General features: G+C 36.5%; 1 protein-coding gene across 5 annotated transcripts in view; it reads left to right on the top strand.

Moving 5' to 3' along the window:
- DCAF12 (DDB1 and CUL4 associated factor 12) overlaps positions 1 to 26,148 on the top strand; it is a 150,358-nt gene that overhangs the window by 49,546 nt on the left and 74,664 nt on the right. The window contains exon 3 of one of the 5 annotated variants that reach the window (XM_074200102.1): positions 4,332 to 4,464. The exons of the other annotated variants lie outside the window; for them this stretch is intronic. Within the exon in view, the coding sequence (XP_074056203.1) occupies positions 4,332 to 4,464 (133 nt within the window). The remainder of the gene's footprint in view (positions 1 to 4,331; positions 4,465 to 26,148) is intronic. 5 annotated transcript variants of the gene reach the window in all.

The raw sequence follows: 26,148 nt of genomic DNA, 5'->3' as shown, positions 1-26,148 counted from the left end.
TTTGCTCTCTGAGCTTACCTTCTCCAAGGAGCAGTTGAACTGCAGAAGGAATTCATTTGAACAGCTTTGATAAAGCAATCTGATGACAAGAGTCAAGATTGAGGCCCCATGAATTTAGCCAGAGGGTTTCCCTACTTAAACTATTTGGCCCTTTTTCTCTTTTTTTTTTCCTCCTTTGCCCTATTTGTGGTCAAACAGGTTTATTCTAAAACAAGAATAGATGAAAGCAGTGAAATTCAGGTTCTCTAAAGTCAGGATAGGGGGTGATAAGCATATCTTTGTTAATACATGGAAGGTTCTGTTATTTATTTGTTTTTTTTTCTTTCAGCTAGCTAGTTAAATATCTTTTTTTTTTTTTTTGCAAGGCCACACAGCTAGGTAATTATTATGTGTCTGAAGTTGGATTTGAACTCAGGTACTCCTGACTCCAGGGCCAGTGCTCTATCCACTGTGCCGCCTAGCTGCCCCTAACTAGTTAAATTAAAACATTCTTCCTTTGGAAGTAAATTTTTTTGTTGTTTTCAGTCTCTGGTAAGAATATTTATCCATCACCCTAATAGTATTCAAATAAATTAGGAGGAAGTGTCAGCAAGAATTTATTAAATGACTATTAAATTAAGTGATTATATTAAATGTTGTGTTACGGGACTAAACAATGGGGATATTGTGAAAGTCCCTGTTCTCTGGGAGCTCACAACAATGAAGTTAGACAACATGCAAACAACTAAGGACAGTTCTCCCTTTAAATTTGCATTATGCAAATTTGATTTTGTTAAGAACTCTGAAAGAAATCATATTTTAAAAAAAACTGTGTTTACTATACTGTACCTTGGTCTCCTCTCTCTATATGTGATGCTTCATAGCGCCCCCCCATCCCCTAAAAAACCTTAAAAATTCTAAAATAAAAATCAACCAACCTTCAAAAGAAAGCAAACAAATGGATGGCATAGTATCCCTTACCACCAGATCAGAGAGATCTTTGCCACACCCACCAATGTTTCAATGCCCTTGTCTATCCATGTTCCTGGGACCCCCCTCAACCCCCCCACCCATCTGTCCCTACATGCTGTTTTCTATTTCCATTATGTAAAAATCACTTTAAGTAGCAATTTACAGCAAGAATTATATGTATGTACAAACCAGATATTTACAAGATAAATTGGTGATAATCAATAGGTAGAAGTCAGGAAGTAGATATGGGGTGATTGTCAGTGAAGTTGCCCAGATTCTAGAAAAAGAGTATCTTATGAGAGAAATAGCAAGGAAGTCAGTATCACTAGATCATGGTGGGGAGCACACAGGGGATTAAGGTAGAGGGCCAGAGGGATCCAATTTGTGAAGAATTTAAAATACAAAACAGAAGATTTTATATTTTATCCTGGGGATGATTGGGAACCACTGAAATTTATTAAATGGGAAGGGGTGGCTTGATATGGTATGTTTGTGCTTTTACAAAATTAATTTGACAAGGAAGTGGAGGACAGAGTGGAATTGGAGAGAAGGGGGTATTTTAATAGTCCAGGCATGAATTGATAAAGGCTTGTTGTGGCAATGTCAGATGAGAGAAAGGGTAACATATAAGAACTATGGTTGGATATGGGAGTAGGTTGCAAGTCTAGGTGACTGGGAAGATAATGGGGCCCATAACAGTAAAAAGGAAATTCAGGGGAAAAGATTGTGATTTCAGATTTGAACATGTTGAGTTCAAGATGTCTTTAAGACATGCAGTTTGAGATGTCTAAATAAGTAGCTGGAAAAGGGAGTCTAGAGATCAGCAGAGAGGTTAAGGGCTTTTTAAGTAGAACTGAAATTGAATCCATGGGAAGTGATAAGACTACAAAGTGAAAGAGAACAGAGAAAGAAAAGAAGGCCCAGGGCTGGGCAGAGCCCTGTAGGTTTCCCATCCTTTGCAGGCATGATCTGGTTGAACATCCAACAAAGGAGATGAAGAATGATCAGACAGAAGGAGAATTGGCATGGAGTGGTGTCTCAGAAACCTAAAGAGAAGGAATATCAAAAAGAAGAGTAATTTATAGTGCCATAGGCTACAGAGAGGATTGGAAAAAAGCCATTAGATCTAGCAATTAAGAGATCATTGGTAACTTTGAAGAGTCTGAGTGTTGAAGTCTGAAATAAGATTATAGATAGTTGAAAAGAAATTGAGGGGAAAAGAAGGGGGGAATTGATTGTATAGACTGTCTTCTTAAGAAGTTGAGCCACAAAAGGGAGAAGCTAGCTAGCAGAGATAGAAAGATAAAAGAAGAGTTTATGAAAAAAGAGAATGAAAAGAATTAGGAGTGAAGTTAGTGTATGGTGGAAGTAATTGAAGCGGGGAACCAGCCCAGACAAGATCAGTAATAGAATAAGAGGACAAGGAATTCAAGAGGAGAATGTAACTTATTCTAGAGGGGCCTCACTTTTCTCCTATATTTGTGAACTTATTCACCTAGGGGTTAAATTGAGGAAAGGAGAAAGCAGCAAGTGGTAGTTAGTGCATGACCTGGGCAAAGAAGTGAGGGGTTGAGGGTTGAGAGGGCCCAGTGAAAATGAGAGGTTCTGAGAAAGATGGAGAAGTAGAATGACAACATATTATGATCAGATAAGAAAATTTCAGAGATCCTAACCATGGAAGTGGTAGATGGCAAGACTAAGGGTATGGTTATTTTTGTGTGTAAATAAGGTGAATTGGAGAGTTAGTCCATATGAAATAAGTTAAAGAATTGTGAAGTTGAGATGTTTGCCACAATATCAATATGTATGTTGAGGTCCTCTAGCAGGAGGATTAGCAATTGGAAAAGTAAGAAAGCCTGAGAGCCAGGCACTGAATTTTAAAATATAGAGTGGCCAAGGGACCTCTAAGCAAAAGATAACAGAATTTTGATTAGTTAGTAAATATGGATTGAGTGAATCTCAAAGGAGGAATTTGGGGGGATTGGGAAGCAAGAAGTATTCCAGTTCCTCCTCTTAACCAGAACATGGGGGGAATGAATGAAAGTCAGGGTTGGAAAGGGTGTCCAAGGAAGCACTGTCATCAGAAGGGAGCCACATGTTAGTGAGAATCTGAAGATGGAAAGAGTAGAAAAGAAAAAGATAAATATGTTAGTTAACAATGAAGCTACTCCAGAGAATACTGTGGAAGGAGTGAGTAGCTTTAGAGGGGGATCTTGTAGGAATTTTGGTTGAAGGGAATGGGAATAAAGAATTGGAAAGTGAGGAGGCAGGGAACAGCATATTAATGATATCGGTTCGAAATCAATGAGCTAGGGGCGGCTAGGTGGCTGGAGTCAGACTGGTGCTTTATCCACTGCACCACCTAGCTGCCCCAGAAGTCAAGTTTTAATAATTTGATATTTAGTTCAGTATTTAGCACAGAACAAGTTGAAAGTCTCTTAGGGAAAGCAGGATGAGTTTTAAAATAGTAACAGATAGTTACTTAAACCTAGAAGTGTTAGATATTTTTACTGTGGTGGTGGTTATATTGTGTTAAGTAACACTTAAGTAACAGATGACTAGAAGTTAGGATCTGCTATTTTCCCGGGGAGTGCACCCAGGGGCCAGGAATTACAGGTAAAGCCTCAGAGGAGGAGGCTATTAGGAGCTAGTCTGGGAATGAGGCAGGACCTTTGATAAAGATATCTTCAACTATGGGAGGACTTTTCTCAGGTTTGCTTTTCTATATCACAAGGCTCTTCTTAGGCATACCTTATCACAAGGTCAAATGGGTAGAAAGCAAGAGGATTTTCCCCAAGTTTGTATTTTTATATTTCAAGGCCTCTCTCTCAGGCATAAGTTCAAATACTAAATTATAATTTACCCCATCAGTATGACTGGATGAGAATTTGTTCATCATTGAGGAATGAATTCAGGTTGATTATCAAGATCTCTAGAGTTTTTGTCCTTAGGGTGAATTCTCTCAGGGAGAGAATTTTTAGGCAACTCAGGTGAGGGGACTATTTGAAATAGGAGCTGAAAGAATGGCATTTCACCCCTTTTCCTAATGCTTTTTCTTTCCTTAATCCAGAGGCGCATGGTGTGAGATGGAATGGTGTTTCTCTACTTCCTCTGAAAGGCAGTCAGCAATGGTATTTCTCCTTTTCCATAGACGGCAGGAGATCTGGCAAGAGACTTGTCAGGGTTTCTCCCATTATGTAAAAGATATATTTGACAAAATGATGTTTCTCTACTTCCTCAGGAAGGCAGGGAAATATGGTGATGGAATGGTGTTTCCATTCCTAAAGAAGGAGACCTTGCATGATGTAGTGGCATTTCTCTCCTTACCCCAAAGGCAGGAGACTGGTGTACAATGTAATAATGTTTCTTCACTTCCCCAGGAAGGCTGAAGCCTGGACAAGAGACCAGAAGAGATGGAATGGTCATTCTCTTCTTCCTACAGAAGACAGGAGATTGGTGCATGATGAAATTAACACTGAGAGGTTAAGGGACCTGCCCAAGGTCACACAAAGAGTATGTGCCAGAAATTGTACTTGAATCAGTGTGTTCCTGATGCCAAGGCTAGTTCATACACAATATAACAACCACTACAGTAACAATATTTAACATTTCTAGGTTTAAGATTTTCAAAGCACTTTACAAATATCTCATTTTATAAACTGAACATATATAACCTATATCAAATTGTTTACTACCAGGGAGAGGGAGGGAAGAGAGAGGGTGGTAGAAAAATGTGGAACTCAAAAGCTTCCAAAAGAATGAATGTTGAAAAATACCTTTGCATATAATTGATGTGAACCCTAAAATTGTGGTAATCTTAAAAACAGAGTTAAAATGACATAACTGAAAAATATGGATTAGACATGAAGTTTGTATTCTCTAATCTTACCCAAAACCTACAGTGGAAGCCATTTTGAGGTAATGACCACATACTACTGGGAAAGAAACTGTACTTTTTATCATTTGAGAATAGGGAAAGTAATCAGTCTCCTTAGTGACCTAAACATAAAAGTGCACAATATCATTTCCCAAGACAGCTCAACAAAAATTATTGTCTTTGTCTCTTGTCTGTTCCTGGGAGGATGGTCTCCTTACATCTTCAGCATTGTTCTCCTAGATTTGTGATTATCGCAGGAGGAAACCTTTGGAATCTTAATTGTTTTAACTAGGGAGTTAGGTATTCTGATATAAAGTTAGTATTCTCTAAAGGGAATTAATCTTCTCTCACAATATAGTTATGAGAAATTATTTTTTAATAAACCCCCCTTTGATCACAACTAAAGAGGTGTAGAAAAAATGAGGAGCATCTTAGAGGAAGAGATAGCATCTTTTAGAAACCTAGGGTCAATAGAAGAATGGGCAAGCAACAAATATGAGGCCAATCTAAAAAGGGGGCATAAGGATGGATGATGCATTTATAGAATTAAGGGAAAGGCTAAGAGATCAAAAGTCAAAGGGGGTAGTCCCCTTAAATTAAATACCAGCACAAATAAAAGGAAAAGGGGAAAAATAAACAATAACACTCTTCTGAAGACATCTGTAATTGTGGTTCATTTCTAATTTCTTCTGGAGAAGTCTTATATCCTTTTACATCTCTAGAGTTTATCAATAACCAGGCTTTTCTAAGACTTTAAGCTCACTTATAGATAACTTCCTGTCTTGTACTAGGAAATAAAATTCTGGAACTTTTTTTACCTTGGGCAATTTACATTGTTACAAATAGAAATCAACCTAGTTTTGTTTATGATATCTTATTCCTTTTAATCATTTATACCCCCATTTGGAGTATGCTATTCCATGTAACAAAAAGAACTTAAAGATCTATTGAATAAAGTTTGAGCTTGTAACATAAAGCATTTAATGACAATTTTAGAACAGAGTATCAAGTGATTTTTCAAATAAAGTTTTAACCTTTTGTTAATATTTAAAATGAATAACTGAATAATTTATTTTTCTCTTTAAAATATTTTAAAATAGACTATAGCAACATGTGGCTGACAACAGATGCCAAGGCTATATATATTAACCTACCTGGCTGTTAATTAGAACATGACTTAAATGTAGGCCAAATGACATAAATTTCTATAACCCATTTTAATTACCTGACTTGATATAGCAATTTAAATACCATAAAGACCAGGGACATCAAAAAAAGGAAAATTCCTTTTTTATTTGAAGTCCATTTCCAGGAAGAGGTCATATATATTTTAGCCAAATGCCCTAAGTCAGATTTTAAATCTGCCAGGTGAGCCATTTTCCAAATATCACATTTTGGAAACTGAGTCAGAAAAGAATCCAACTTCAGATCTTCCTGAGTAGTTGCCCTTTCAAATCTTATCCTATCACCTGCAGTGTCCTACCCCCCACACACACAATGTCCTACCCCCCCCCCCCCATTGAGTTTCTGGCATTGATAAACCATGCACTACCCCCACCTTCATATTTCTTTGATATCTGGATTTCAGATTCAGAAGGTCAACAATTTCATATAATTAGATATTTTAGCTCTAAACTTTATAGTCTAAAAGATCAGAAAATACCACATAGTGATTATAACCTTAAGAGTGGAAACAATAAGAAAAACATCACAGAAAAATCACAAAATACCAAGATCACTATTATGCACTTTAAAACTTAAAAACAAAAAAACCCCTTAAAAACCTTTCAAGTTAATACTCTGTCTCTCTCTATGTATATGTATGTATACACACACACACACACACACACACACACACACATTTTAGTAATGCACAGAATATCAACTCATATATGGTTATCTAATTAAAAGGTGATTGTATAGCTTTAATACATTTCTTAATTTATGTAGTTCTGTTCTTTTTCCCTTCAGAATTAAATTCTGGATTAAATCAAACCAGATCCTTAACTCCTGATACATATATTTCTCTTTTTTCTCCCTATAAAACAAAACAAAAAACTTTTCTTTCTGCAGTTTCTAACTGAAAAACAAAATCAGAATAGAATTTTCAGATTCCATTCTTTATTCTGAAACCAAACACTTGATTATCTCATGATGCTAGGAGTCAATTTTAAACCATTTCAAATATGAATGCATCCTAGACCATTTCAAGTCTGGGTTCCACATTACCAGGTTTTCATTAATTATTATTATATTTTAATATATATGAACACATCATATTTTCTTAAAACTTATACCTTCTTCACATGCTTAAGACCATCTTTCCAGTTAAATATACCTCTCTTAAGGTCTTAGAAAACCATTTTTTCCCTAAGCTATTGTTTATAGGGAACGGGAAGGTGCCACCACAAAGATCAAGGTTCTTGGAAGTGACAAAACTCACAATTAGCTTGGGAGGAATGAAAGCTCAGAATTTTTTATTTACTTAAGGATAGGCTGAAAAACAAAAGTCTAGGTGAGAATGCCTAAGGGAAAGAGAAAGGAATGACTGGACTCAGATTCCAGTGAGTGATTCAGTCTTAGAGGGGAATATGGGCCAAACTTTTATAGTCTTGCTCATTTCCTGTGCAGGAAGAGTCAGGGAAAAGCAGGTTAAAAGGTCCAACTCCTCTCCTAAGTGGGGTTAGGCACCCACTTTGGAGTATTGAGAGGCAGGAAACCTGAAGGAGGGGTAAAGGGATGAACTGAAATTGTTCTTGGTGAATTTACCTTTAATAATGAAGTTACATTGAACAACAACTGGAGGGAATCTGCCTCTTGATTGGGACCCATGCTGCCGAGGGAGCCCCCAGAAAACATCAGATGGGCACAAACAATATTTTCCTAATATTGAAAAAAAAGATATATTTCTCATTCAATATATCCCCACCCAGGCAATTTTAGGTCCCCGAATTCTTTCGGGAATTGGGGCATGATTCTCTTCTTGAACTTCTTCCGGGCTAAAAGGGGACACCGATCTAGCCCTGCCTGTCAAGGCCCATTTGAGGGGAAATGTAGGGCAAGAGGAACTTGACTGGGACAGCAATCTTCCAAAGGCTGTGAGGCTGTTATTTGAGATGCACAGCTTCTAGCCTGGGGGAGACAAGTCTCGGAAAAAAAACTTAAAGTAAACAAAACCAAAGAGAGTCACTTAACAGAGGTCCAATAAAGAGAAAATCCAAGAGCTCTATGGAGAACAAAAATCATATTCCATGAAACCAATCCTGAATCAGAATGTTTTCATAAGAACATAGATTCCAAAACAACATGGATTCATTAATGATTACCATATCAAATTGAGTTGTATCCAAAAGCTCAAGAATGGAATAGATACATTGGATAATCATTTTATAATCCAATAAGTGATTTGCAGTAAATTTTTCATGTTTTTAACTTTAGCCATGTTTAGAATGAACAAAAAACCCCTAGCTGAAGAATGGATCTCTATTTTAAGACCAAAGGCCATCCTTCTGATACAACTAGTTATGTTGATAATTCTTTTCTTAAAAAAACTTGTTGTGATAAAGAATTATATCCCAATATCACAATTCATAAAAAGGCCAAGATTAAATATTTGCTTGCTGTTAAGGATTTAGAGGATGATAGATCAAATGGTTCACACTCTTATATTTGATAAATGAGGACCTGACATGATTATAGTGATTTGCTATAAAGAGCATACAGGGACATAAAAGAACATGTTCCTTTATGTATTTTGAGGTCTGTTCCAAGTAGAGGCCATATAGACAGCTCATTGCAATGAGCAGGCTCCAAGTCTGCCAGATGAGGCATTCTTTTAAGGGAATCCTTTCTCTACTAATGCTGATGGCATTTTCCTTTAAAGGCCACTCCACTTGCATTATTAAATGTCAAAGCCCTTAGGGCACATTGGTGTCTTTTTGTTTAACATACCTGATGTCAGACAAACCAACAGTAGCAGTATATATTGTAATAGAGCAGTTTCCTGTAATCAGAACTTCAAGTGACTTTTCTGAATAATCAGTGTGCCCTGTAGTGATTATAATCAATATAAGGGGGCAGCTAGGTATCGTAGTGGATAAAGCACTGGCCCTGGAGTCAGGAGTACCTGGGTTCAAATCCGGTCTCAGACACTTAATAATTACCTAGCTGTGTGGCCTTGGGCAAGCCACTTAACCCCATTTGCCTTGCAAAAACCAAAAAAAAAAAAAGTTGATTGCATAACTGATAAAAGCTTAAAAACTTAAAAAGATAAAGGAGACTGTACCTTCTTATTCCTAGTAGGCTGACTACTCTTCAAACCCCTCACACTAATACAATTTTATCAAGTAAGTTGTTATCTCTTCCTGGACTTTTAAAAGCATTTGAAATCAGGATGAGTTTTCCAACTTCCTGACCACTGTCTTTCTGAGTTTGGGGTTTTTTTTAGGTTAAGTGTCTGAGGCCGGATTTGAACTCAGGTACCCCAGACTCCAGGGCAGGTGCTCTATCCACTGCCACCTAGCCGAATTTTCAATTAACACAGGGGGAAGAAGTCATCCACAATCCTGACTTCTTAACCTAATGGCAAAGTAGACACGGACAGATAGCCTGAGAAGAGAACTTAACCCTTATTACCGGGAGCCAAGAAAATGAATATTATTTTAAACAAGAGCAATAACAACTAAATGGCTTTACAATCAAGTAGAGATGTAACAAGTCACTCAGTCCAATTAAGAAAAATTTCAAATAGATACATTTTCCCCTTTCTTATTTTCAAATAATAAATATTAAGTTACACTCTAGTCAGGTATATATATGTGTGTGTGTGTGTGTGTGTATACACACACACACACACACATAAATGCATGCAAGAAAATAAGTTTCACAAACTTTCTGGATCAAAAAGACCTAGAAAAATTGTTGACAATATATTCTCTGACATCTACAGTTTATATACCAAACCTTTACAACCTAATGGTAAAATTATTAGATGAAACTTCATTCTGTTTGTTGTTAACAGCCCAATTTTAAATTCCCAGAAGTTTAGTTTGAATCTTATTAAAAAGCTTTAGATTATCTTATATAGAGAATATAGACAGTATAACTCATATTTCAAAACCTTATATCATAGACCTCCAAGCCAATGCTCAAAGTCCCAGAGTCTCATTAAGTAAAATAAGTCAGACACGATTTATAGCAATATTAAATTCACATTACAATAAATTAACTTACAGATGAAAATATTTCACAAAAAATATTTATCACAAATCTTCCAAAGACCACTTTCTGTTGTTTAATGTAAGATTTTTATACACACCTATACTTTCAAATATTAGCCTCTATACTTCAAAGGGGGGGGTGGGGGTGGAGACAGCTTTTCTAAGCCAGAGAGGAGCATATGATTGAGCTGAACTTTGAAGGAGCCCATTAAATTAAGTAAAATTTACCAACCCAGGTGGCTTGAATTTTGAAGCAGTTACATTTAATTAAAGGGATGAATATAAAGAGACCATTCTGTCTTGTTTTGCAGCTAACTAGGTGTGACTTGGCTTTAGAAAACTTCCTAGATATTTATCTCAAACCCTTTTCCTTAGTTTAAACCTGATTTACTAACTTAATTGCAAAGGGAAAGTTTATCTTTGTAGTTTCTAACTGAAGCCAAATTGTTTATACTATTAAAATTCTCTAGTAAGAAGCCAGATCCTGAGTTCTTAAAACGATGACATCCTAACTCAGATGGTAATCTATTATTGCTGATTAATTTAAAATTTTTTTAAAACAAATCCAAGACCCAAATAAAAAGGAGTAATAAATATTTCAGAACTTTCATTTCATTTAGACTGGGCTAGAAATGAACTTATTTTTCCCAAATATTGTCAAATAGTTTTATATAATTTATTATTCTAAGTTATCATGTTCACTTTCATGATGCTAGGAACTCAGTCCACCTCAAGTAGAAGCACATCCTAAACCATTTCAGATCTGGGTTGCCCACTTCAGAAAGGTTTCATTACTTATCCTTTGAATTATATACTAGTACAAGCACAGTTGCATATAGTACATATACATATAGAGACACAGTTGTCAGTAGAACAAAGATTGGTTCATATATATATATATATATATACACACACACACACACACACACATATTTACATACATAGACATTTATTATTACTATTATTAAATCTTGCTAATTAGGACTGGTCAAAAAATCATTCTAGGGTCAATTATAATTTGAGGAACCTCATAATATATATAAAGATTTTAAATCAGTAATTAAAAATTCTTGATGTAGTTAAATGCATTAACACCTTGCACAAAAATTCAAATCAACTATCTATTAACAGAAATAATAATAATGTCACTATTCTTATAGCATATACTTCTATGTTTCGCATTTTAAACATGGCTTTATGCTAATTAAGTACTAGGATTTGCAAGTGTAGCAATAGGATTTAGCTTTACCCCATTTCATATTAGAACACAATGTAATTAAGCTCAAATCTGGATTCCCCAATCGAAGAAAGAGTCCATAAATTAACTTTGTATAATCAGTTACCATATAGTTCTTTTAATTTATTTTTTAAAAACAGAATTTCCTCTTTCAGCTAATTAATGACAAGCTGTTAAAGTATAAAAAACCTTTTTGACATTCATAGGTTTTAGGGTCAGGCTGGCTGCCCACCCACCCCCCTTCCCAAGGACGTGGCCCTCCTCCAGCTTAAACTCCTACCTGGGAGATGGGGCTGAGCAGCCACTTGGGTAGACCTGGGAAAAGCTATCCCCCCAAACAAGGAGGAATGTTTGGTACTTTTTCCTCAGACCGTTTTGGCACTAGGGAGGGTTTGAAGAATTTACCCTAAAGTATAGGAAAAGTGTAACCAGAATATTTTTTCAGCTGGTGCAAGGATTAGCAGCTTCTGGGGTTCTGAGGCATGCCACCCTTCACTTCGCCAGAGAATTTAGTAAAAAGAAAGGCTCCATTCCTCCTCCCTCAGAGAGAGAGAGAGAGAGAGAGAGAGAGTACAATGCAGACTGACACCCACAAAGCTTTGCTGATGAGACTCTCTCCTAGGAAACTACAGTCACTGGATGAAGCCAACCAATGGTGCCTAGACTGCTAGAGTCCACAAGAGATGCCAGGAAGCTGCTTCTCTGACAGGGGAGGGTAAAGAAGGCAGAACAGATTAGCCAAATTAAATCAGGGAAGGAGATAGGTAAGCAATTTGGCAAATCCAGAGACTGGGGAGAGAAACTAGAAAGATAAAAGAAGCTTTTTTATAACCATTCACCAGCCATAGTGGGGAAAAAAGGGGAGAATTGCTGCAATGCTCCCTAGATTAATGCAGTGGATAGGATGGCTGGGAAGGAAAACCCATCTCAAGTTCTGATTGTTGACTGCCTTTTAACATATGTGTCAATTCTAATAATGCCCTCTTCCTAAGACCAAAATAAAGATAAATAATAAAAACTATACATTTGGTCTATTTGCAGCTTTCTACCAACTTGTGAGATCAGACTGCTAGCCTCACACCTCCTGGTGATACTCACACTGCATGGTCCTCAGAGTTGAGCCATGGAAACTCAGAAACACAAAATTCATTAATTGGGTGATCACCCAAAAGGCATCCCCCTTTCGGTGATCTGTTATCCCCACAAACCAACACCAAATCCCGCCCCTCCCCCAGTGGTGGGGTGGGGTGGGGTGGGGGATGTTGAGAAGGAGGCCCATTAAGTTAAATTTGGTCTGATCTGAAAGATATGGTCATGACTAAGGGGTCCCTTACCTTCTAGAAGTCCAAGCAAGTACAGGGCCAGATTCATGTCTCTCTTTTGGTCACCTATATGTTGACTGGGAATGAATGGGTGGTGCTGCCACAAAAGGTGGGAATCTTGGAAGTGATTAGCCCTTAAGTTGTTAAAGCTCAGGATTTTTTACTTCACTAACCTGCAAAGTTCACAGATTAAACTTTTTCCTGGAGACAGTAAATTGGTTAAGGATAGGCTGAAAAACAAAGGTCTAGATGAGAATACCTAAGGAGAAAGAAGAGAAAGGAAAACAGCCATAAGAAATGACTAGAACTCAGACTCCAGTGTGTAATTCCCTCGTGGAGGGGAATGTAGGCCAAACTTTTATAGTTTTACCAGCTTCCTGTGCAGGGAAGAGTCAGAGAAAAGCGGTTAAAGGGGAACCCCACCCCACTCTATGTGGCTAGGATCAGGTACCTATTTTGGAAGATTGAGAGGCACGAAGCAGGAGGAGGGGTAGAGGGATGAGCTAGGGTTGCTCTTATCTTGGCAAATTAACCATGAAGTTATATTGAACAGCTGGAGGGAATCAGAACTGATTGGAGCCCAAGCTGCCAAGGGAATTCCCAGAAACCATCAGACAGGCATAATCAATATTTTCCTAATATTAAAAAAAATCAGACATTTCTCCTTCAACATTATCATAACTTCATTTTCCTCTTAACCTTTCCTATTCTCTTCCCAAGTCTTTCAAGATCCACTTTATAAGTTTAATCTTTGTTTTAATTTGCTGTCTGTTTAACCATATTTTAGATTATTTTTATTTCAAATGAACAGTCCCTTTTTTATCAATATGGTTTTAACAATTCTTATTCTTACAGTGAAACAAATTAAATATTTTAAACTTATCTATCATATTAAATTTTTCCTTGTTATAACTCTTATATCCCCTGAGCTATTCCCAATTCAGCAACAAAATATTTTCAAGTTAATTTCTCAATTTATGGAGAGAAGGCATTTCTTTTACAGTTTAAAATATAGGTTTTAAAAATGTATTTGTTTCATATATAATTTGGATAAAAATTATAAATGTCTGCAAGCATACCATTGTATCAACAGAACATTTTATAGAAAATAATCCATAACTTGTAACATTTAAAATACTCAAACCTAAATATTTCTAATTTTTTTTTTAAATAAACTTTTTGTTCAGAATAGCAGCTAGCCTGTGCTATCATTTTAGATTTAGAGAGAATCAGAGTTGAGGAATGTAGGAGAGAAAACCTCCAAAGTGAAAGCTACCGAGAGATAGGCTGTGCAGCCACTTTATTAGAACAAAGTTTAAGAATTGCACGGACCACTTTAAATAAGGAAAACCAAGACTTTTTTTTTATTCTAAGAGAAATGTATTTTTCCCTTCATTTTACTGTTAAAAGAAAAAAAATCAAAGAAGAAAAATTACCACTCTCATTTCAGAGAAAGAGAGACAAGAGGCCACAGCTAAAGAAATTCAAATAGACACAAATAGCAATCACTCAGCTAGGAAACTCACAGCTAGGAAAGGGGAAAGGGACTTCAGTCATTTGCTAGAGAGAGACAGACAGACAGAGAGAGAGACAGATCCAATTTGAAAAGGGAAATTGGCCAATCAGAACACACAGACATAATGGTAAGCCTGAGCAGACAAAGATAGCTGTATGTCTGTACCACATAGAACACACATTTTAAAACAAAAACTGATAAATCACATAAATCAACTCAGAGTACCTTAAACCAGAGTGACCCCAAACTCCAAGGAAAACACATTATTCTCTCACTAGAAGGTCCCCAAAATACAACACAGAAGAGGCAACAGGGTGCCAGACAAGCCCTTACATTCCTCAGAAATGGCACAGAAATCAAGTAAATGCTTGGTCCTTTCAAAAAAGAAATGCTACACTTAGATGTAGGGACAAGTTTTCAGCACTCATCTCCGCCAGGAAACAAAGACAATCCACCACAATCGATAATCCCTAACAAACCAGAGATAAAATCCAGAGAATATCTAATTTCCAAATAAAACAGTTGAGTTGAAAAAAAGGTAGCCTCACCTTATTCCAAGACCAGTTTTGGCTAGGCTCAAAACTGTCCTAACTTATTTTTAGGGATCCTATATCTAGTATTGTTAAAAGTTAGTCTATCCCATTTCCAAGTTAAAATTATCTAAATTCACATTTGTCAACTAAAACACTAGTTTGGAATAGAACTGAGATTTTAGAAGTTAGAAATTTTTTTCCTCCCAAGGAGCACATCTGCCTTAAGACTGAGGACCTACTTTGCAGATCTCTTTCCTTCATGTATGTCTGAGTCCATACAAAGGCCTTTCCCTCTTCAAAATTCCTTGTCCATCATAGTACCAAAAACTGTGAACCCTAAAATTTTAAAATCCTTAAAACTACATAGATTAGACATGAAGTTTTATTCTCTTAAGATTTTACCCAAAACCTATAGGTGGAGGTCATTCTGAGGTAATGACCCATAGTACCGTGAAAGAAATTGAACTTTATACCATTTGGGAATAGGGAAAATAATCTCCTTAGTGGCCTAAACGTAGTAGTTGTATAATATTACTACCAAAGATGGCTCCATAAAGATTATCATCTTTGTTTCTTGTCTCTTCCTGGGAGGATGATATCCTTACATCCTCAACACTGTTCACCTAGATTTGTGATTAGCACAGGATGGAACTTTGGAATCTTAATTTATAAACTAGGGAGCAAGGTGATCTGAAATCTAGTATTCTCTAAAGGAAATTAATCTTCTATCACAGTATAGTTATGAGAAATTCTTTCACATTGGAAAAAATAGAAAGGAAAAGGAAAGAAAAAAAAAGCAAATATCTCATTTTGTCCTCATAATAAAAGTAAAGTAGGTGCTATTATTATGCCCATTTTGCAAATGAAGAAACTGAGTGAATTGCCTATTGTCAAACAGCTAGTAAGACATTTAGGAAAGTTCAACAAAATAACTTTTGAGCCAGTTTTTTCCATTAATTAAGTGATGATTTGAACTGCCTACATCCCTACATTCTTTTGTCTTCAGTGACTTATTCTTCCTGCTCCTCAGTTTTCTGAAGTGTCAACTAAGGTTACTAATTGCCAGTGATTTCCTCAGTCTACTTCCAATTCCTACCCTGCAATCTTTTCCTGAGTTCTTCTATTTTCAAGTGCCATAAGTTATTAGCTCTAATATTTTGACCCCACAATTGACTATAGAATTCAAGAACCATGAGATATAATTTTGGAGGTAGCCAATGTGTTGCTTGACTACATATACTTGTAACATGGGTCTTGCTCTTATTTTTTGTTCTTCATTCTCGTTTAGATGGGACAAGAGGGAGAGAAAGCAGATAATTAGCCTCTCCTTTACCTATAATGAGATCTCTTATCTAACAGAAAGGAATATACTTAATCTTCTGTCCTCTGAAATCATCTTTTTTAAAATATGAGTTTAGATGTCTTTTAGTGTTGTTTTCAGTTCCATTATTTTATTCAAATCAAGTACTTACTGTGTGCCACCCACTTCTATTAAGCCCTGGAGGTACAGAAAAAGGCAAAAAAAATTCCCAGTTCTCCTGGAACTCAATAGCAATGGTGAGGAGACTACATGAAAACAACTATATTACAAATAAGATGTAGTCAGAATAAATTGGAACTAATCTTGTATATGTTGAAATTGTTTGGAGTATTTTGTGATTGGGTTTTGCCTTTTTCACTCAAGATAAAAGTGAAATTGTCATTTATAAATCTAATTCAACTACTGCCTGACACAGAAATTTTTGCCATCCCATTTTCAACTATGCTTATTCAGAGTGGTAGCCCCTGCTCTGAGAACTTGTCATATTGGTACCAACTCAAGTGATCTACAAACCTTAGCCTCCTCTTGATTACAGAAGTGTGTCTTCAAGCCCAGTCCTATTTTCTTTCCAGTGTTTATACAAATCTTATTGTATTTCTGTGAACACTTCATGTGTTATGGAGAACATTATGTTGCTCTTGTATTTCATTTATTTGCCCAAGTACTTGATCACATTATTGGCAAGATATTAGGGTGTTTGTTTTCTATAAACCTATGTAACCCAAAATTCTTAGAAATTATGTAATTGTAAAAGCAAATGTTAAGCAAAGCCATTTGTTAAAGCCTTTTAATATTTCATACATTGTTATAAGAACAGTAGGGTAGAAGTAGCAATTAACATGTCGTGCATGTATATGTATACACACACACACACACACACACACACACACACACACACACTCATAATGAAATAAAATGAACCAAAATTCTTCAGAGAGAAATCTGTACTCACCTAAGATTGTAAAAAAAAATAATGCACAAAATTCCAAAATAATTCAAAAAGGTATTTAAACAATTGTAACATCACATATGCACAGAAATATACACAAATGCATATACATATGAACACAACCTTGTGAGATTGGTACTATTATTTTATCTCCATTTTACAGATGAGAAACAAACAAAAAGAGTTAAGTGACTTGCAGGGTCTTACAACTAATAAATGTTAGAAGCTAGATTTGATTTGATCATCCTGACTTCAAGCCCAGTGCTCTATCCTAGTATTACCTAACTGTTCACAAAAGGAGAGGGTAAATAGTCTTTGCAATAAACCAGTTCCCAAAGGCACTTATACAGAAAATATATAATCATATTGGGTTCACAACTGATCAGCTGTTAACGTTTTGTTGTATTTCTGGATATTTTGTTGAGTGTCAAGGGGAAGGAGACAGACTCTCTAATCTTCTCTCTCATTGACTTCAGGAAATAAGGTGAACTCTGTTTTTTTGTTAGTCATACAGAAGAACTAGAATGAAAAATAATGTAAGATATCTTTAAAAGGAGGATGAAGAAGCCTTTTCTCCCTCTTGTATGGGACAAATGCCATTTAAATAAATTTCGGAGATCTTAAGATATGAAGAGAAGGCTTCATTCATTTCTCCAGAAACGGGCCACAATCAATTAGAGAGATTGAGGCCAAAGACAAAGGCCCAAGAATCACATTTATCCTAACTCGATACCCCCCCCCAACTGACCCACCCTCATTAATGAGGAATGTGGTCTTACAAGCTAAACACGAAAACTATCCTAGGGAAAGGGGCATGGAATTCAAAGAAAACAAACTAATCTAGGGAAAAGAGCATAAAATTCAAACTGAAACCAGATTATCTCTTTAGTCCCAGGAATTGAATGATTCTCCAAACATCCACAGATAAGATGAAGTCAGTTGACTCTTCACCAGTATCCCAGAAGTTTGCTTTGTCAAGGGAGGAGGGGGGCACATAGTTAACCAAATTCAATCTATAATATTTTACTGAAGAAATCTCAAAACTTTATCCCACACAATCCCTCTTTTATTTTGATGAGATTTCTTCACATTTCTGAGTTGGCCGTTAAGTCTAAATAACAACTCCCTGATCACCTCCTTACTTCCCAGGGACCCTTTTAGATAAGCCCTATAATCATGATAATAGGTACATTTCCAAAGTTGCTATACTTCCTTCCACTGCAAGTTTTTATACAAAAGTCTTTAGAAAGGTCTTTCTGGCTCCAAAATTGATCAAACTAAATTCCTGATTTTGTGTGATTGGATTAACCCCAAGAATACCTAATATACCTAATGATCCTTAAATTATTTTTCTTGCAAATGGCCATTTCCGCACTTTCCTTGCAAGTCCATACTAACTCACAATCAGTTTTCCTTAAAAAATGCCCCAGTTTGCACATCTTTACAAAGGATCCAGTTAGCATCATTAATCTCACATGAGTCTGAGGCCACCTATCTCTAAGTTGTACAATCCAGAATATATGCACCCTGCTTCTGGACATATTCAGACATATTCTACTCCCCAGGTAAATATTCTGGTCAGTTAGTTATAAACAATAGTCACTCTGAACTGACTCAATCATATGCCACTGGTGTTTCTCTCCTCTGGATGAGAATCCTGTGCCACAGTGCACCTCTGACCAGGGACTGAGAATCTAGGTCAGACCCAGGGGTACTGCCAACCACTAATCTCTCTTTCTCCCTCAATAGAGAACATTTTCATCCTGCCTCCCCTCTCCCTTTCCATAAGGAGAAGGGCATAAGTAGGGGTGTCACACTTACAGAGTCAAGGGAAAGTTACAGATAAACAATGTACACATAGGTGAGAGATGGAGGAGATGGAACTGGTTCAGTGTCTCTCCTCTCCTCTCTTCTCTTCTCTTCTCTTTCTGTTCTCCTCTCCCTTGGAGGCATCCATTGTCCTTCAGCATCCTCTGAATCTGTTCCAAAAAGTCCTCTCCAGCTCTGGTGACTACGTGTCTTCTGGTAAAGAAACTGCTTAACATCTTAATTCAGTTCAAAACACGTTTTCCATCACAAAACAATGAGATTCTGGAGCTTATTACAATTTACATTTTGCCTTACTGCCATATTGACACACATACTTCACTTTGGACACTTTTAATTTCCATTAGTATTTTACTACATGAGCAAACTCACAAGCTTGTAACACACATTCAACAGTCATCTTTGTTCTAAGAGTACCCACATCTGGTTTAAAATAAAACAATTTTAACCTTTGTTCCCATTACAATGACTCTTAACATCCTTAACCAGAATGATTTTTTTCCAAATATTCCCATATTTTCCTTTTCCTAGTGTACTTATCTAACTCACATTCCTTCTCTTACTAGAATTGGAAACTGTAATTATCCTAAGAATTTCCCATTCTTCTCTTTACCTAAATATCCCCTCTAACACAAATACTAAGGAAACTTAATTCCTATCTTAGTATGTAGCTGATAGCAGGTGTCAGAGCCAGATACCTAACCTATCTCTGGCTATTAGATCCAATTCACCTAAAACCTTTTTAATTTGCTTAGTAACTTACTATAAAGATCCAGGACATTAAAGGAAAATTCCTTTATAGATACAAGTATTGAATATCAGTGTTCAGGCAGGTCACGTGGGTAAGTCAAATGTCTTAGGTCAAATTTATTCTTCCAGGTAAAATATTATCCAAATGTCATTTTGGGGAAATCAAGTCAAAGGGGTCCAACCTCAGCCATACTGAGAAACTGCCCCTTCGACTGCCCCCCCCGTCACCTGACATCCTTGACCCATTGGCTTCCTTGGCTCCAAGAACATAACATTTTACCCAGTAGCATTTCTTTTTTTTGACCATCCTGGTATCTGACATAAGAGAAAATCAATTAAAAATCCTATGATCTAAAATAGTTGTTTTACCTAGTTAGAAATTCCAGTGAATACAATTCACTAAATTCCAATTATAATCTTAATGGAGTCTCAATTAATGTAACCCCTACCTAAAGCTCTGAGTATCCTTCCTGGGTCTTTGCCTAAAACCAGGTAGTCTAACTATAACTGGCCCTACAGGCCTGTCTCCTACCTCTTACTAGAGACATCCCTTTGTCTGAAATCATATCTACTCTATCTGTATATAAAGATGGTATATCAGATTCCCCTTGGCTAGAGAAACAACCTTCTAGTCTGTTGTATCTTACAATAAATAAATGCCTCCTTTGTCCAAGAGAATGCATAGAGAAATATCAAATTATCTTGTGTTTATCTTTCTTATATTATATAGTGCTTTTACTCGAAATCAAACAACTACTGCTTTGGAATATACATATAGATCTAAAATATTCCCAATTCATATACATATATATATATATAATATAGTTAGAAACTTCTATACATAAATTTGTTTACCTACTAGCCATCCTCAGCATACAAATGGTTATTTTTTGTTTTGGCAAGGCAATTGGGGTTAAATGATTTGCCCAAGGTCACACAGTTAGACAATCACTAAGTATCTGAGGCCTGACCTGAACCCAGGTCTCCTGACTCCAGGGCCAGCGCTCTAACCACTGAGCCACCCAGCAGCCCCCTAACATACAAATTACTTTTCAGTATTCTTTAAAACCATTAAAACATCTTAGGTAGCTTTAAATTTCCAACATACGTTATTATTTTCATTATAACAGAATAGCAATAAGAGTAACAGAATAACACACAATATTACTAGATTTTTTTTAAAGCAATCCTTCCATTATTACATTATTTATGAACCCACAGATCTATCCCAGAAAGGGTCATATTTTTTCATATTTTCCTTATTGCCCTTCAAAGCAATCACATTAATCCCAGGCTTTAGCAATACAGTATTTAAATAACATACTCAAAATAGATAGCTAAATACTGCCAATATAATCTCCTCACGGTTACAAAAGAATCACATAACTGATAAAAACATCTTATTCATCAATAAGTTACCTTACAATAAGGCCCACCATTGCAATTTGTTCAGAGCCCACATCAGCTGTCTGCAGTAAGAGAGAAGTCCACATTCTTGACTTCTTTGAAATTAAACATACATTGTTAATATACATTAAACATTAAGATTCTTATTCCTTTAGAACAATAGCAAAATGAATATCCCATGTTCTTTACACTTTTGTCTCTTAACCCAAACTCTCAGAATCCAATCTCATGCATGATACATTTAAAACCTCAATGTAATTACAACTCAACTAGCTTTCCAACAGTTTAGTTTGATAAAAAAACTTTAGAGTACCTTATACAGAGAATCCAGCACTCACATTCCAAAAGCTCTATCCAAAATAAAAACAAAATTGTTAGCATTATTCAACATTAAAATCAATTAGAGTTTTTTTTTCCCAAACGAAATCAGTAAACATCCCTGATAACCTAGGTATTTCTCTTTTTAGTTAACCTAGTATGACTTTTCTTAACCCAAAGGTGTTACAATAGAGTTTTAAAATCCCAAACTCCTTGCAAAAGTTACAATAGTGTTAAAACAGTTTAATCCCAAACTAATTTAACAATCTAGGTCATTTAATTCCTCCCATTCTGTACAGATTTTGTCAGAATGTCACAACACTAGTATCCCTCTTTTAAAACCCTCAGAATGCTTTCCAAAACTAGTTCAGAAACTTTAAAAACAATTCGAGTTATCACTCAGGCCACATGGCCAGCAGATATTCATTAAACGTGATTTCCTTTCAATAAAGGAGTCTCAAGCTCTGGAGCTTAGATATTTTTTTTCCAATCACATATCCCACCTATGAAAGGATCTCTTTCCCTTTAAGGTCTCTCCTGTCTATCCCCTCTCCCTCCACGGGAAGGTAGGCTCTCAGGTGGACTCAGTCTAGGGTTCAAGTCTTAACAGGATGGTGGATGGGATTGAGACTACCACGTGTCCAACCCACCACCCTTTCCCCCAACCTAGGGAGAAAGCATAGAATCTTTCCCAGACACTGGTAAAGATAAAAAAAAAACCTTTCCTCCTAAAACTTCTCAGTGTTCCCCTTAAAGGTTCTTTCTTCTCTTAAACTCTTCTAAACTCTCCCCAAACCACAGCTTTTCTCTTTAAGAAACCCCCACCCTTCCCTTAACTCTGTACAGCTACCACTGGCCTAGTGAGGGAGGGGCTGATTTCCATGTGGAGGGGGGGGGCCTGCACAACCACTTTCTTCTCCTCTTACAATGATTTCTAAGCCAATTCACAATGTTCCCAAAAGCCATCTTTGGTATACAAAGTCAAACCTGCTCAAACCTTCTGTCTACATGCTTCAACTCATTTCCATACTTACTTCCTTTTCATTATCTCCTCTTGACTTTAATTCATACTATTCTGAACTAGAATCACATAGCTTATACAGCGATACAAACCACAGATATGATTCCATCCCCAGCTTTTAATAGTGAGCATTTCTTGATTATAACTGCTAAAACCCTGGAAAAGGCAGTCATCCCAAAATCCTTTAGCCTAATCAGAATATTCCCTGTTCCCCCCTCCCTTTCTTCAAATAGAGTAAAGCTGAATAACTTTTATAGAGGGACAATCCTTTCTGGGGTGGGGTGGGCAGTTGATCTTCTATTCTTAAATCCTTACATGTCCCATAATTTTCTGTAATAACCAACATTACCAGAATCTAAACTGATAAACTCCTGAAGCTTTGTTACCATTATCATTCTGGGAAAAGATTAACTATTTAGTTTCCCCTATAATGGCATATCTTGGTAACCACATTATATACTTTAGGATTAACCTGACTCTCTAACAACCTCTCTTTTTTTTTTCAAATTAAAATAGCATTTCTTTCTATGATAATATTCACTATCTCTTTCCTGTTTCTTCTTATTTCAAAATAAGGTCCCTTTGAACATTTATTTTACTAATTCTTTCTGAAGTAATTTTCTCTCTCTCTTAGTCCTTTTTCTAAAAGAGAGTGGGGGGAAAAACATTCTAGCACCACAGAATCATGGAGAAATGGGAAGAGAAGGGAACATAAACAGGGAAGGGGGGCCCCTTCTCATAATGGTAGAATAACAGGGTGAGTAGTTTGGCCTCCATAATCCATTCCTTTTTTTAATCAAAATAAAAATCCCTCTTTAAGTGCTCAAGAGACAACCTAGGAGAGAGGAGGGAGGTATCATATTATCTATTGTAACACAGGCAGAAAGCAGGCTCAAGGGAAGAGCCAGAGAGTTACATAAATACTGCCTAAAAATCCAAAACAAAATGAGGCTACCCAAGGAGCTCTTTAGGGGAACTTGAAAACTCCTCCTTTCCCTGTTTAACAAATCACACAAGTAAATAGACAGTCTAAACACATAAAGACAGACAAGGCACAAACACAGACCACACAAAATGCAACAGAATTTTCCAAACTGAATTTCAAAACACAGGCCAGTGGCAAATTCCTGACATCTCAGGAATGCAGAGGCTCTCCCTCCCAAAGGCAGACCAAATTCATTACAATACTTAATCATTTTCTTCTTACTTTCCTTTATATTTTAGTCTTATTTACCTGATTTGCCACAGGGGAAGGCTTAGGACAGGGTACTTCCCATTTTAAATATTGACAGAGACCTCTCAGGATCAAGTGCCCTTAGATCCAAGTCCCTTACACCCAAACCAGAAGGGGTCACCCCTAACCCTCAGTCACCCAAATGGACCCTCCAGGAATCTAGTGCCCTCAGATTCCAAGGTCAGGCTTACTGTCTTTTGGGTCTCTATGCATAGAGTTTTAAAGACTGTTCTTTGTCCTCACTGACTCAAGGTTTCTGCCGTGCACTTGCTGTTCTCTTCCTACGGAGTCTCTCCGCTTTGGGTCATTTGCACAGAGAGGAACCCAAGGCTTCCCAGAAAATGACATACTACCAGAATTTGTGGCAGCAGCATTGTTTTGCCAAGTCCTGAGAAGCCAAGGTCCCCAATGGGCATGCTATCCTGGAGGAACCCCCAAACTGTGTGGGACAAATGCCACTTTATTAAATTTCAGAGATCTGTCAAGGTATGAAGAGAAGGCTTTATTCATTTCTCGAGAAATGGGCCATAATCAATTAGAGAGATTGAGGCCAAAGAAAAAGGCCCAAGAATCACATTTATCCTAACTCGATACCCCCCCCAACTGACCCACCCTCATTAATGAGGAATGTGGTCTTACAATCTAAACATGAAAACTATCCTAGGGAAAGGGGCATAGAATTCAAAGAAAACAAACTAATCTAGGGAAAAGAGCATAAAATTCAAACTGAAACCAGATTATCTCTTTAGTCCCAGGAATTGAATGATTCTCCAGACATCCACAGATAAGATGAAGTCAGTTGACTCTTCAACAGTATCCCAGAAGTTTGCTTTGTCAAGGGAGGAGTGGCACATAGTTAACCAAATTCAATTTATAATATTTTTACTGAAGAAATCTCAAAACTTCATCCCATACACTCTTCTACTGACATATAACATAGAGAATAAATACAAGGCTAAAAAAAAACATGAGCGAGCGAGAACTTTAACACTTAATGATACTATTTAGTCTTCTGTTTTCTCCATGACCCATCCCCAACCACTCCAATAATGCATTCTTATCTTCTTGTCTTATATTCTTTGATGAGGGGGAAGGGGATCACGAGGGAAATGGTGAAAGGTGGGGAGAGAGGTGAGGGGGAATTCTCAGACCAGGTTTCTCTCACTTCTCTCACTCTGAGACTGTACCTCTACACCTTTCCCTAAAAGAAATAACCAGAGTGAAAAGAACTTTCCCAGAGTGAAAAGAACTTACCCAACTAAAGAAAGACAGATTATAAATTCAGCTGGGGCCACTCTTAGTTCATTAGGCCCACATACTCTATACCCTGCAAAAGGACCCTGATACTACTCATCCTTGGGAAAACTGCAGCTATTGAAAAATATTTTCATAGAATGTGGAGGTACATTCAAAACAAACAACTAGAAATACTGATACAACAGAGTACAGTGAACAAATAAACTGTGAAGGAAAATGATCAAAAATCCCTCTAAGAGTCAAAGAGAATACTGCAGACTCAGCTACAATAGAAGGAAGGAAGGAAAGAAGGAAGGAGGGTGAGTGAGTGAATGAAACTCCAAAAAGGCTCAAAAAAGATATTGAAACTATTAAATGAATATATTAGATAAGAATGGATGAGAAATCAACTCTTAAAACAAAATTTGAAAAAACAATTTAGAAACTGCAATACACATTCTAGAATAGAATGTGCAATAGAAAATTAAAGGGGAAAAATTGATTTGTAACTCAAACATACAGAAATGGAAGAAAATTTGGTCAAAGAGAAGGAAAAATACATGACTTTTATTTTTAAATTACAAAAATTGATCCTAGTATCCATTTTCCCTTCCTGAGTCATCCCATATAGCAAAGGATTTTTAAAGAAAAAAAAGTGAAAATTAAATCAGCAAAACAGATAAATTGGAAAAAGTCTGAAAATATATGCCTCCTAACCTCTCTGTAAAAGAGATTATATTAATCCTCATATCTCTTGAGATCATGCTTGTTCTTTGTAATTTTATAGCATTTGTTTTTAATTGTTCTCTGGTTTTGGTTCTTTCCATTGAGTTTTTATAGTATTAGTATACATTGTTTTCTCCATTCTGCTTACTTCACTCTCATCTGTTTATGCAAGTCTTCCCCTGCTTTTGGGAATTATTCATATTTGTCATTTCTTAAAACACAGTAGTATATATTCTGTATCATAATTTGTTTAGTCATTGCTCATTCAAAAGGCACCTACTTTGTTTCCAGTTCTTTACTACCTCAAAAAGTGTTGCTATAAATATTTTGATTGGATATTTGAATTACAATTAAATAACAAACCAAGGTAAATGACCTTGAAGATAGTAAAACACAGATAACTTTGTAAATATAATATTTTATTTCTTCTCCAATTATATGTAAAAATGAGGGGCGGCTAGGTGGTGTAGTGGATAAAGCACTGGCCTTGGAGTCAGGAGGACCTGAGTTCAAATCAGGTCTCAGACACTTAATAATTACCTAGCTGTGTGGCCTTGGGAAAGCCACTTAACCCCATTTGCCTTGCAAAAAACTTAAAAAAAAAGGAAGTATATGTAAAAATGATTTTTAACATTCATTGTACTGTTTTTGTTTTGAATACTAAATTCTGTTCTTCCTTCTCTCCCTTTTCCCTTCATTCCAGT

Source organism: Macrotis lagotis, chromosome X, assembly GCF_037893015.1.
Source record: "Macrotis lagotis isolate mMagLag1 chromosome X, bilby.v1.9.chrom.fasta, whole genome shotgun sequence".
Lineage (NCBI taxonomy): Eukaryota > Metazoa > Chordata > Mammalia > Peramelemorphia > Peramelidae > Macrotis > Macrotis lagotis.
This window is presented reverse-complemented; position numbering and strand designations above follow the sequence as displayed.